At 42.8% G+C, this 14,657-nt stretch overlaps 1 protein-coding gene across 6 annotated transcripts in view; it reads right to left on the reverse strand.

Annotated features, from left to right (window-relative positions):
* The window catches only part of LOC106609220 (dedicator of cytokinesis protein 4), a 141,859-nt gene that overhangs the window by 13,220 nt on the left and 113,982 nt on the right, over positions 1-14,657 (reverse strand). For all 6 annotated transcript variants that reach the window (XM_014207754.3, XM_014207751.3, XM_014207750.3 and 3 more), the window contains 9 exons: positions 14,258-14,344; positions 11,785-11,961; positions 8,561-8,644; positions 8,315-8,434; positions 8,034-8,158; positions 7,284-7,404; positions 7,003-7,084; positions 813-922; positions 508-580 (listed from right to left, as the gene is read on the reverse strand). In XM_014207754.3, the coding sequence (XP_014063229.1) occupies positions 508-580; positions 813-922; positions 7,003-7,084; positions 7,284-7,404; positions 8,034-8,158; positions 8,315-8,434; positions 8,561-8,644; positions 11,785-11,961; positions 14,258-14,344 (979 nt within the window). The remainder of the gene's footprint in view (positions 1-507; positions 581-812; positions 923-7,002; positions 7,085-7,283; positions 7,405-8,033; positions 8,159-8,314; positions 8,435-8,560; positions 8,645-11,784; positions 11,962-14,257; positions 14,345-14,657) is intronic.

The following is a 14,657-nucleotide window of genomic DNA, read 5'->3' on the forward strand; positions in this document are numbered from 1 at the left end:
ATCAACCCTTGGGGAATAAACGTGTTTTCACGCATTCTGATATTAATATATAAAAAGCATAAATTTAATGTGTAAAGTGCACTACTTTCGACCAGAGCCCCATGGGCCTTGGTTAAAAGTAGTGCACTATATAAGGAATAGGGTGCCATTTGGGATTCCTCGCATGTCTGTTGTTGACTTTGAATACTGATGGAGTTGAGAGGGAATAGACCTCATGGGGAGAGGCTGTCATTGAAGCAGATGTCTCCTCTCCAGATAAAGTCTGTCACATCTCACCGGTCAGTCTGTCAACTACACTCATGTCCGGACAGATGACCACAGTGATGATCTCTTTGACTGACTGGAGGATGAGAAGCGACTGTTTAGCAGCACGCTAGTGTCTTGGTACGACACATAGCCAAGGATACCTTGGTGATGTAATGATTTTGGGCTTATATACTCATGTACTGTAAAGAGAGATGGAGACAATGACTGAGATGACATACAAGACAATGAGACATGTTTTACCTTTTTCTGGTGCAGAAAGGTTAGGATCACTTCGGGGTAGTGTGGTGTCACCTATTTGATGAGGGGTCGCCCTCTAGAAAAAGCAAACAAGACAGCACAATACCTAAGCTACAAAATCCATAAAGAAGAGTAAGATATTTTGACTTATGTGGAGTTCAGGTTTCACAGTCTTAACTTAGAGAAATCCATACTATGAGTGACATTTCATGCTTGCTGAAGAGCTCTTTGGGTTCACACTGCAGAGATCTTAATTAAGGTATAATAACTGTACTTGTCTGAGTATTGATTTGCTCGTGTGTGTTCACCTGTGCAGGGTCAAGGGGATTGGGGTAGATGGCACTGACGGGTCTCTCCCTGGAAGAGAGGCAGGAGTTCTCTCTGGAATGCTTGTGTTTGTCCTGCAGCTGGGGAGAACCTGGAGGGAGAGGTGAAGAGAGAGGAATGATTTAGATGTAGATTTTATTGGTGACAGCTACTCTTCCTGGGGTCCAACACATAATGAAAAATACTTAAAAAATGTACATACATTTAAAAACATTAACAAAGACATTACAGTCTCACACGCATACATATAGTACCAGTCAAAAGTTTGGACACACCTACTCATTCAAGGGCTTTTCTTAATTTTTTACTATTTTCTACATTGTAGAATAATAGTGAAGACATCAAAACTATGGAATCATGTAGTAACCAAGTGTTAAACAAATCAAAATATATTTTATATTTGAGATTCTTCAAAGTAGCCACCCTTTGCCTTGACGACAGCTTTGCACACTCTTGGTATTCTCTTAACCAGCTTCACCTGGAATGCTTTTCCAACAGTCTTGAAGGAGTTCCCACATGCTGAGCACTTGTTGGCTGCTTTTCCTTCACTCTGCGGCCCAACTCATTATGAACCATCTCAATTGTGTTGAGATCAGGTGATTGTGGAGGCCAGGTCATCTGATGTAACACTCCATCACTCTCTTTCTTGGCTAAATAGCCCTTACACAGCCTGGAGGTTTGTTGTGTCATTGTCCTGTTGAAAAACAAATGATAGTCCCTCTAAGCGCAAACCAGATGGGATAGCGTATCGCTGCAGAATGCTGTGGTAGCCATGCTGGTTAAGTGTGCCTTGAATTCTCAATAAATCACAGACGGTGAGGGGGTGCTTTGCTGGTGACACTATCACACCTCCTCTTCCATGCTTCACGGTGGGAACCACACATGCAGAGATCATCCGTTCACCTACTCTGCGTCTCACAAAGACACGACGGTTGGAACCAGAAATCTCAAATTTGGACTCATCAGACCCAAAGGACAGATTTACACCAGTCTAATGTCCATTGCTCATGTTTTTTGGCCCAAGCAGGTCTCTTATTATTGGTGTCCTTTAATAGTGGTTTCTTTACAGCAATTTCACCATGAAGGCCTGATTCACATAGATTCCTCTGAACAGTTGACGTTGAGATGTATCTGTTACTTGAACTCTAAGAAGCATTTATTTGGGCTGAAATCTGAGGTTCAGTTAACTCTAATGAACTTATCCTCCGCAGCAGAGGTAACTCTGGGTCTTCCTTTCCTGTGGCGGTCCTCATGAGAGCAAGTTTCATCATAGCACTTGATGGTTTTTGCGACTGCACTTGAAGAAACTTTAAAAGTTCTTGACTTTTTCCGCATTGACTGAACTTCATGTCTTAAAGTAATGATGGACTGTCATTTCTCTTTGCTTATTTTAGCTGTTCTTGACATAATATGGACTTGGTCTTTTACCAAATAGGGCTATCTTCTGTAGCCCTATTGTCACAACACAAATAATTGCCTCAAACGCATTAAGAAGGAAATCAATTCAAGAAATTAACTTTTAACAAGGCACACCTGTTAATTGAAATGCATTCCAGGTGACTACCTCATGAAGCTGGTTGAGAGAATGCCAAGAGTGTGCAAAGCTGTCATCAAGGCAAAGGGTGGCTACTTTGAAGAATCTCAATTATAAAATATATTTTGATTTGTTTAACACTTTTTTGGTTACGACATGATTCCATGTGTTATTTCATAGTTTTGACGTAGTCACTATTATTCTACAATGTAGAAAATAGTAAAAATAAAGAACACCCTGGAATGAGTAGGTGTGTCCAAACTTTTGACTGGTACTGTACATTACTACATATTAGAGAACGACCAATAATCGTCTGAGCCGATATAGCGGGCCGATGCTGGCCTTTTCTAGTCTTTCGGCTATCGACCCTTCTCTATCGGCTTTTCTGATAGTCCCTCTACATAGCAAAGCGGCTGCTATGCCAGCCGCCATTCACTGCCTGAGCCACGAGCACCGCACAATGCCGAAGCAAATCAGCAGCAGCAAGCTAGCTCATTCTCCAACAGAAAGTTGGACTTGACACAGTGAGCAAAATCAAACTCCTGTTGCAAATATTAGTTTAGTTAATTCACTAATAATAAGGGTAGTGTTGATGTGCCCGGACATGCATGCAATAAGCAAGTTAGCTATGTGACCTGTTAGCAAAGATTACAATAACTAACCCTTTCATCTGTGGTGTTAGCTTGCTAGCTATATTAGCTACTATGCTAGTTAGCTGGCTGGATAAACATGGTGCTAAGATATCAGATAGGAGCTAATGGCAGAGAGGAAGAGTGAGGCTCAACTCGGCGGATTATTTCCCTCCCTCCAGCAGGTGGCATTTTATTCATTGTTTTGCCCACAAAGCAAGGAAGCTTTTGTATGGAGGTCAATGAGTGTGGAATTTGGTCAACAAAGTAATGTATGGCTTTTTTGCTACATAAGGTTTATTTGATCTACCGTAATTTCTGGACTATAAACCGCAACTTTTTTCCCACGCTTTGAACCTCGCGGCTTAAACAATGATGCGGCTAATATATGGATTTTTCCCCCTTTCAAATTTTTTTTCTCCACGTGTTCAGTTTTTGGGCGGCATGAAGCTTTCATTAGACCAATGAAATGCTGAATGGGTTAAGGTCAAACAACTTTTTTGTTTACTGTTTAGATTAAATCGAGCGCTCTCAAACTTCCCATCATTCTGATTACGGTAGTCATTTTGTCACCCTCATCATGGCAAAGACACGGAGAAATGCATATGATGCAACTTTCAAGTTGAAGGCGATTGATCTGGCTGTTAGAAAAGGAAATAGAGCTGCTGCCCGGGAGCTTGGTCTTAATGAGTCGATGATAAGACGTTGGAAACAGCAGCGTGAGGAATTGACTCAGTGCAAAAAGACAACTAAAGCTTAATGCTAATTTTTTTTTTTTGTTACAAGCCGTGTTTCGTTAAAGCCTATTTATTTTTGTTACAAGCCGTGTTTCATTAAAGCCTATTTATTTTTGTTACAAGCCGTGTTTCGTTAAAGCCTATTTATTTTTGTTACAAGCTGTGTTTCGTTAAAGCCTGTGTAAAGTTCATTTGTTTCAATGTACCGGTAGGCACCTGCGGCTTATAGACATGTGCGGCTTATTTATGTTCAAAATAATATATATTTTTTAATTCAGTGGGTGCGGCTTATATTCAGGTGCGCTCAATAGTCCGGAAATTACGGTAATAGATGTTATGAAATGCTTAAGTTGTTACGAGTGTACTGATATAAGTAGGACACGCGACATCCTGGCAACTTTAAGAAAAAACACTTTATACAGTTTCTGAGATATCTTGCGATGGCTATGCATATTCATGGCATGAGGCTAGTAGCATAGCATCTCTCTCCATTGAATACACGTGGTTGATGTCATCAACCCTCATCGAATATTCAAAAAAAGATTACAATAATGAGATGTATCCACCATTCCAAAGAAAGGATAGGCAGGAGTTACAGCCCACCGTGTCGCTTTGTGGACAACGATTGTAAGGGCGGAGTGACATGTATCTTGTCAGTATATCCATAATCTTTGCTAATAGCCAAAGTAGCTAGCTAACGTTAGCTGGTTATCATTTTGAAGATGTATCATTTTCTGCAACGAGCCATCTGACTTGCGGTGTAACGTTAGTTATTTACTGGTGTGCTAATCTGACCAGCGATAATCGTATCCGTAAACTGTCAGTTAATAGTCGGATTAGAAGATTGTCGTAATAGGGAAAGAAGGAAGTGTTTTAAAATGCCTAATGGGCAGACTTTGAGTCAGACAGAACATGCATCATCGTTTCATCTTTTTTCCTACCCTCACTCTCCTTGATAGATATTATGCACATTTATGGCTTGGTAGCAAATGACATCGCCATTGAGCTAGTTCTCATGGTATCAGTAAACAGCTCTAAGTGATATGAGCGATGGAGAGAGACGCAAGGAGATGTGAAAAGGAGGTGAGTTACAGCCTCGCTCTATCCAATCGTAGCAGTAGGATGAAGTTACAATATACATATGCTTTAACTAGGTTAACTAGATCAGATAGGGGAGAGGCGTTGTGTTATTTGTTTTATTGGCGAGAGAGAGCGAGAGAGAGAGAGACAAAGAGGGGGGAGTGTGAGAATAGGTGTTAAACCAATGATGACACAAAAAAAACACAAGTGCAAAAGGTGGTCTTGTTAGACAAGCGACACACACAAATAAACGAGCATAGAAGCTGGCAGTCAACAACCATCGACCAACCAACAGCTCCCTGTTCCACATCCTCCACCCTGGCTGTTTCCACCTCACTAACCTCAGCACATAAAAGACCTGTCCTGCTGGGCTGGCTGGCTGTCAGACTGTGGTGGCGCCAGACACTCATTCCAGGGATAACGTGTACACAGACGACGCATGCACACGTGTGCACAGACACACACATTACAGGCAGTACTGATTACAGCGTATCACTGGCTGCCCATAGATCCTTTTCCATTACACATTATATGGCAATTAGCTTTAGAATGGACATCATATGGGAATGAGATGACCATCTTGCAGGCAGTTCAGTTTGCTGTACTTCTCTAACCACTTTATGGTCCTGACAGTGGCTTGATAGGGGTCCTTCTGGTTGCACAGGAGCTGCCAAGGGGAGTGTATAGGCATCCAGAAATGTCTCCATATATTCTTATGTTTATGATCTGCGTCAGGCAGAAACACACGAGAGTGTCTGAGCGAGGGGAGATAAGAGGCTGGAGGAGCGATTAGACAGTCACGATCTTCTAACGAACCTCCTAACGTGGCTGGCTGTGGTACCAGGCTTCTAATAGGACTTAGAAACATTCTCCATGATTCACCGGCGTAATCAACAACGCACCCTCTCAAGATCTGATTTGTATCTCCATTTCATCTCTCTTTCTTTCTCCCACGTATGCATTCACGCATACATTTTTCAATCAAACACTACTTTGGAAAAAACAATCTAACTACATAACAACAAAATGGTAATCATTTTATTTCTCTCCTTCTTGCCATTTCTTTCTGTCTCCTTTCATCTATTTTGTTGTTTGGTTTATTTGGATAGGGACAAGTACAAATACATTGAACAAACAAACGTCCGATGGGTGTTTCTATCTCGCGCAACTTTTCAACAAATCACATTGAATCACATACATTACATTATCACAATTACATGCACAAAGCAAATGTCATATTGTGGTGGCAGAATTTGGGGTATGAACCAAACCAGCTCATGCCTTTGTCTGAGAAATTGAACTTGTGAAGTTTGGAGATCAGTACACTGTGATTAACTATGTCAAAGGACTTTTTCATGTCACGGAAGACTGCTCCGACCACATTTCCCTCATCCAGTGATTTCTTGATGTCCTCCAGTAGGACACCATTTTCTGTTTCAGTTAAGTATTTTGGTCTGAATACAGACTGTTCCCAGTGCAAGTACTGATGCTATTTCAGATATGATATGAGCTGTTTTTTTTCTCTCTCTCTCTACCTCCACCTCTCTACCTCGACCTCTCTTTGAGGGCAGAGTGTGCACAGCCTGTCCTCTCTGGGTAGCCAGATCTGCCTGTGACGGCCGGTCTCTATGGCCAGGCTGTGTTCATTGAGTCTGTAAATAGTCTGTGTTTTTCTCCGTCACGGTGGTCAGAGAGAGAGACAGAGAGAGAGAGAGAGAGAGAGAGAGAGAGAGAGAGAGAGAGAAAGAGGTTATTTTCTCCCAATGTTTTCCTTTCAAAGTCATATTCGTTTTCAGTTTTGCAGAAGAAAATTGCCTGTATGTCTGCAAAGTCCTCGCAGTGTAAAAGGAAATGCAGCTCTGTCTCGACCTCTCTTTGAGGGCAGAGTGTGCTCAGCCTGTCCTCTCTGGGTAGCCAGATCTGCCTGTGACGGCCGGTCTCTATGGCCAGGCTGTGTTCATTGAGTCTGTAAATAGTCTGTGTTTTATCGGTCACGGTGGTCAGATAGTTTGCCACCAAGCACTGTGTTGAAGGCCAAAAAGCATTCAAGTGTGTTTTGGGTTAATGTGGTGTCTTTCCAATAGGTGATATATTTTTATTTTTGTTCGTCACTGGGTTCACCCCCGCCCCCCCTCTCTCACATTCTCGCTTTCTCTCTCCCTCTCTTACTCCTTCTCTCTGCTAGTCTTACCTCTGGCGCTGGACGGAGCAGAACTGGTCACGTTGGGAGAGGCAGAATGATTGGAGCTGAGGCTTGAGGTAGATGGACTGGGCTGCAGGGACAAACAACTACATCAACAACATCACTGACAAGTTAAGAATTATAGACAGCCAGGATAGTGTGGGGGAGTGGAATTATCCAAATCTAGTTTAGATCAGTGCCTTTCTCAAGTGATCTTTTGCAAACACACAAAAAAAGGAATTCACTCTGGTAAAAGGGAGGTTGTGGGTAAATTCAATTGGGAATTGTACCTGCATGTTGAAGACTTCATCAGAGCTCTCCGACTGCCCTGTGATGTTGCTCACTTCATTGGAGGCCTGAGATGACAGCGATGACGACGAGTAGCGGTTGACAGCCGGGTAAGTGAGGGGACTGATCACAAACATAACACACACATTGAGAGAGAGAAAGAGAGAGAGAAAGAGAGAGAAATAAATAGAGAAAGAGAGAGAAAATAAGATCAGTTACTTTCAGAATGTTGTTGAGCATTCATCTGACATAATAACATATCATTCTGATAAAAAGGCACAATATTTGGGTTTCAGAAGAAAATCGCAGCCAAATAATCTCTCCTTCAATCACAAGTAACTGTTAGTGAGTTTTAAATTAGCAAGCTGTCGATTTAAGAGGACAGTAAATATTCAATGAGAGAAATGTCAGTGACAGATTGAGGCTGGGTGTGCGTGTGTGCTTGCACGTGTATGTGTATATTTCACTCTGTATGTCTATGCCTCATTACGCTCGTGAAGAGGTAGGATCTCACAGGTAGAGAATGGCAGGGTCACTGAGCACACACACAGAGAGCTCACTGCAGGTGCCAGTCTGCCCACCTACGCCCATATGGTGCCATACCAGGAAGTGAGATCGACCGGGGGGGAGGGTAGAGGATGTACAGACAGAAAGGGAAAAGAGAAGTGAAGATGGAGAGGAAAGAAAATATTATGGGAGTGAAAAGAGAGAGGAAGAGAGGAAAAAAAATATACGAGGACAGTGTTTCTCACCTGCGTCTGGCCACCACGCGAGCGCCATCTGGGCTGATGATGTTGGGGACTGAGTTCCTGCATGAACTACGCGGGCTGCCGTTGGTGAAGTGCACGGGGCTGGCACGCACATACGCTGGAAACTCCTGGGGTGGGGATTAGACGGAAAGAGAAGAGGGAGGGGAAACCTGTGATTAGCATATTGTTTATGCTAGCATGAGTTATGGCTGTGCTAATGCAGGCTTGATGAAGGTTAATTTGAGGGTTAGAGATTGTGCTCCTGTTGAGTGGCCTTCACTAACCTGGATCCCCAGACTAGACTTCATCACATGGAACTGGTCCACCAGCTTCTTGTGTAGAGGTCTCATGTCCTGAGGAACAAACTTCTCGTGGACGGCCAGGCCATACTCCAGGATGTGAGCCTGGAGGAGAGAGTCGGAGCATTTGGGTTTGTTAACGTTAATCTCTTCCAGATTAAATATCATCACAAAAGCTAAGCAGTTCTCCTGATAAAGTAGGGCTAGTGTTTTCCAACGTTGGAAACTGACCTGTTCGAACATGAGTTCCCTTAGTCGTCCGATCTTCTCCCCGTCCTCCGGGTGATTCACGACGTAGTCTTTCACAAAGAACGCCTGCACGAACACAATTCATTGGATGTTTTGAATTTGTTTGATTTCATCAGTTCATTTCATTGTGTTTCCAGCATGTATGTATCTCTCTCTCTCTCTCTCTCTCTCTCTCTCTCTCGCTCTCTCTCTCTCTCTCTCGCTCTCTCTCTCGCTCTCTATATGTATTTTGTGGGCAAAAGACAAAAATCAAGAAATAATATTCATAATGTAAACATGCTTTGCATATTCCCTGATGTTGATATTGCAACCCTTGAGATGAGTGCAGATTAGAGTCAAGGCTTTTTAATCTGCATCACAATAAAAACACATCAGAAAATGAACAACAACGACTCAAAATCTTTTTTTAAATCTTCAGTGGAAAGAGAGCAAAGGGGGAAGAGTCGCCACAAAGGAGAAAGCAGGGTTTGGTCTCACAAGGACTTTGTGGCAGGCTATCTCCAAAGAGACAGAGAGAGAGATATGCGAGAGGGGGAGGGACTCAAAAGACTCAAAAGGGGAGAGGAGCTCACTGCTTACGTCAATGCCCCCTCCCAAACAGGCATGGTCCTATCTGTGTCTACCATCTGAGTGTGAGGCAACCTCTACCATGACGCTAGCTAAACAACAACACACACAATTACCACCAAGTGAACGTTGTAACAGCGCTAGCTAGGCAACAGTAGCAGGCTAATCTCCCGATCGTTATCCCCGACACAAAACGCAGCTTTACGACCCCCACTGTGATGCTGTGAAATGCCACGGTCGCTTTGACCAAAATAACTGGTGTGAAAGATAGTCCAAAGCCACAGAAAAAGGGACTTATTCCGTCTTAGTGAATCATAGCGCGGCTGTATGAATAAAATTGTCTGAAATCCATAGCCGAGGGTGGAAAAATAACCAATATTTGCATCAAATTATACTTTTCTCTTGTGCTGGTTGGACTTGAGATTGGAGGAGAAACTCCAAGTGTCAAGTGACATTGTGAATCATTATAAAACCTCAATTAAAGATGAAATGCTGGCAATAAATAGATATTAAATCAGGCTGGATTCTCCTTCAGGGCTGGAACTATAACCATAAGCAATAAATCAAAATATGAATGCTGATATCTGCTTCATTTATGGCTGAACAAATTGGCATAAAAGTCAATTGCGTTATCCTAATAAAGTAACTGATTGATGGTGTATTGTGTGCAATAATCCTCAAGACAACTCCATACATTAATATAATGGAGAATTAGGCATACAAAATGTGTATGTATGACGTTCTCATTGCCTTTATGGATAGGTACACACTTGAAATTAGTAATATGTTTATAAAATGTATGCATTGTATATCATGATATATACATGAAACCTACTGGATCTAAACAGTCACGTCATGTAGTCTATAGATTCAGCAGCATTGTATATCATGATATATACATAAAACCTAATGATCTAAACAGTCAAGTCATGTAGTCTATAGATTCAGCAGCATTGTATATGATGATATATACATGAAACCTACTGGATCTAAACAGTCACATCATGTAGTCTATAGATTCAGCAGCATTTTATATCATCATATCCTTCATACAATGAGCCTATTGGATCAAAGCTCTGGCAGATAATGTACTTCAAGCAGCAACAGGTGGGCGTTGCGCAAACCCAACCGTAGCTAGCTTAGCTATTCTCTCCCAGGTCAAACTCATTTCCTGTTACACCCTCATCTCTGGCTTCATCTCATCCTCTCCACCGCCAGTTTAACGGAGGTGAGAGGTGGTGGTGGTCATGACGAGAGCAGACCCCTGCTAACTTGGCCCCCTTAAGCCTCGCTGCAAACTCAACGCGGCTAGCTGTAGTGATAATGTGACGATGCTATGCAACCGAGAGCCACTGTACAGTGCACACAGTTAGCTGGCTGACACCGGAAGTCTCCTTGAAAAGGAGTGACTATAGCTCGGACGCTATGGCACTCTGTGATGGATTTGGAAAGAAAAGGTTCATTTAACACCTAATTTACAGAGTACAGAGATTCAGGACTTGAACTACTGTATGTATTTTTAAGTATATATTTCAAAGTAATGTGTGATTTTATATGCCCTTGAATGTGTCTGAAGGAACTCCTTATTCTACGTCTGTCTGTCTGTCGCAGTCTGTCTGTCGCTATATGTCAGTCTGTCGCTATCTGTCTGTTGCTATCTGTCTGTCGCTATATGTAAGTCTGTCGCTGTATGTAAGTCTGTCGCTGTATGTAAGTCTGTCGCTGTATGTAAGTCTGTCGCTGTATGTAAGTCTGTCGCTGTATGTCAGTCTGTCGCTGTATGTCTGTCTGTCGCTGTATGTCTGTCTGTCGCTGTATGTCTGTCTGTCGCTGTATGTCTGTCTGTCGCTGTATGTCTGTCTGTCGCTGTATGTATGTCTGTCGCTGTATGTATGTCTGTCGCTATCTGTCTGTCTGTCGCTATCTGTCTGTCGCTGTATGTCAGTCTGTTGCTATCCGTCTGTCGCTGTATGTCAGTCTGTCCCTATCTGTCTGTCGCTGTATGTCAGTCTGTCGCTATCTGTCTGTCGCTATCTGTCTGTCGCTGTATGTCAGTCTGTCGCTATCTGTCTGTCGCTATCTGTCTGTCGCTATCTGTCTGTCGCTGTATGTCAGTCTGTTGCTATCCGTCTGTCGCTGTATGTCAGTCTGTCGCTATCTGTCTGTCGCTATCTGTCTGTCACTGTATGTAAGTCTGTTGCTATCTGTCTGTCGCTGTATGTCAGTCTGTCGCTGTCTGTCTGTCTATCTATCACCGTATGTCTGTCGCTGGCTGTATGTCTGTTGATGTATGTCTGTCACCGTCTGTATCTGTCCGTCACCGTCTGTATCTGTCCGTCACCGTCTGTATCTGTCCGTCACCGTCTGTATCTGTCTGTCACCGTCTGCCTGTTGCTGTCTGTCTGTCTGAATGTTGCTGTCTGTCTGGTGCTGTCTGTTTGCTGTCTGTCTCTGTCCATCTGTCTCATGCTGTCTCCATCTGCCATCTGTCCCCATCTGTCTGTGTCCTTCTCCGTCTGTCCCTGTCCGTGTCTGTATTACTGTCTGCGCACTTTTTAAACAAACACAAGCCCAGACAATGTCTCCACAAAATATTGAGTGACCGATGTAAGCCAGTCACATCATCATTGCCCTCTGACCTCTTGGTAGCGTGCGAGCCCCCCGTTGACGGCGGCGTCGATGACCCCATTGAGGCACATGGTGAGGGGGTTGATGTTCTGCATCTGTCTGCTCTGGCACTGGGCGATCAGCGTCCGCAACTGCAGGTTCTTGTTCTCAATCACCTCGATGGCATTCTCCAACGGGCTCACTTCCACCTAGAGGAGGAAAACACAGGGTGATAAGGTATTAGTATATATACAGACATATGCATACCTCTATGTAGGGATACAACACACACACACACACACACACACACACAAACAGAATATGTATAAGTAGAGACAAGACACACAAAATAAGGCAGGCCACATAAACACAATGTATTGTTCTCACACACACTCTCAACACACACACAAAAACAAAATAGTAATGCACCCCTTTTAAGCATTCTAGTACAGTTAAATAGTTAACACACATACACACACGGACGCAGCTGTCTAAGGCACTGCATCTCAGTGCAAGAGGCGTCACTACAGTCCCTGGTTCGAATCCAGGTTATATCACATCCGGCCATGATTGGGAGTCCCATAGAGCGGCGCACAATTTGTAAGTCGCTCTGGATATGAGCATCTGCTAAATAACGTAAATGTAAATGTAAAACAATTGGCCCAGCATCTTACGGGTTTGGCCGGGTAGGCCGTCATTACACCACACTGACCAAAAAGTTATTTCGTTGGCATTTACGCATGCCCCCATTACCAGTAAAACAATCAAAACCTATTTCTTTCACTTACTTACTGTGCTGTTTCGTTGTTCATTTGTTCAGTCGTTTCATTCTCAACCAGGACTTCTATGGAACACCGTCTGGGTCTTTGCGTGTCAAAACATATCATATTTAACACTATTTGACGTGTCAAATAACACTATTTGACACGTCAAATAATCTTGTTGACCAATCAGGACCTGAATATGACTGCACGTCACATAATAATTTAACGCTTCATACATTTTTTACGTAGTTATTACACATTGATTACACTATCACTCGTATTTCATATGTCACAGCGATTCATCGATACGTATGCTCTGATGCTGGTAAAGTTGTCTAGCGAACCTACAGTGCTGGTCATAAAAAAAAGCTAGCTTGCTCATGGATGCAAACAATGTTCTTCCCCAAAAACATAGCAAAACGGCATAATCTGTTTCAGTAGCTATATAGTTAGCTAGCTAACTATATAGCTATGTGTCATCATCTAAAATAACCCTAATTTATAAGACAGTTATATTAATGGGGGTCAGATCCAACTATCTGAAGCTAGCCACTTTAAGGATTAGCCAATTTCCACTATTGTGCCTAATCCTTATTGTGGCAAGCTTCACAAGACATAACCCGGTCCGGTGGAGCCTCACTAGCCAAATGAAGCTAGCTGGCTGCTTATAACTTTAGCCTAGGCGAACAAGTGGCAACCTAGCTAATACTTACTCACAAGTTTTCCTAAATCATTGCTAAGAATAATGAAAATGACTGCAGTTTTTATTGGTCATTGTTTTCAGGCTGGTTGTATTGGTGCTAGCTAGGTACCAAGCTAAAGCTAGCTACCCCAGAAGTTGCGGGCAAACAAATTATGCTTTATTACCAACGCGGTGTTGTAAACACATCGTTCATGGCCGGTGTTTGCTTGTTTGCTGACTTTTTTGTACAGCTTTGACAGAGCTACTGTAACTTTTTTGACGCGCAAAGACCCAAACGGCATTCCATAGTATGTATGTCGTGAAGCTATTACCGTGTAACTCCGGTAGAGCAACATCGTAAAAATAGTGCACTTGGTAGTGTTAACCGGTGCCCGACCAGTCAGCGAAAGCCAACATCACCCACGACAGAGAACCGTTGATTGTCAAGAGCATTGGCTTTACTGGATTTCGCGTTTGCGTTGTCTCGCTGAAATGTAGTTATTCTTTCAAATTACTGCTTGACTTGTTGATCCACACAGCAGACATTGTGGGCTAGTTTACGTCATGTACCTTCGTTATATAGGTATGCACGTCAGCTTTGACATCGATTTTGCCATCGGGTGTTAAACTATGCATTTTTAGCTAATATTGGCCGATTCCGATATGTTCACTGATATATCGTGCATCCCTAATACAAACACCATCTCTCTAACACACTGCCTTCCATATGCAGCTTGATCCGTCAGAAGTTACAGAGTAACATTATAATTATGAATCTTATGAATAACTTTCACCCTTCTCTTAAAGGGACATTTCACAATCATTGGAAACACTTATCTTCCCATTTATTTTTTACTACAAAGCATAGAAATGCACAATTTTCACAGATGTAGTTGTTAGGGTGGTGCTGGAGATGAAATTTCCCTTTAATTATATGTCTGCACTCAGGGAGCTCGGTTGGGCTCTCTGCAAAGTTAGAACATAGCAGGGTCAGCGTCGAGCAGTGTGTTGTGAATGGGGTTATATGAGGAGGTTATTGGAGGAGTGTAAGAGACTCACCAGTTCTCTCTTCTCCACCTCGAACCATCTGGAGATTCCTGGCAGGCTCTGGACCAGGGTTAGTGTAGTCCTCTCCACCCACAAGCTCTGAAAACACACACACACACACACACATAAGCACACGCATGGACATATGCAGGCAGGCAGGCACACACACACTTCATGTTAATGCTGGCACTCTGCAAACACATTCACCCACACATCTGAGTAGCACAGAACATTGCTTTTCTCTCCTGTCGATATATGATGTGTAGGCACTGGTTCATATAATGTCCAAGTAGTACACATACTCATGGATACAGCGTTCCCATGGCAGCAGTCTATACCGATCTACAAATGATGCAATGTCACTGAATTAAATTAATTAAAACACGAGATTCTTATATATTCCAGGGATACC

This window comes from Salmo salar, chromosome 07 (genome assembly GCF_965601325.2).
Source record: "Salmo salar chromosome 07, fSalSal1, whole genome shotgun sequence".
In the NCBI taxonomy this organism is placed as follows: domain Eukaryota; kingdom Metazoa; phylum Chordata; class Actinopteri; order Salmoniformes; family Salmonidae; genus Salmo; species Salmo salar.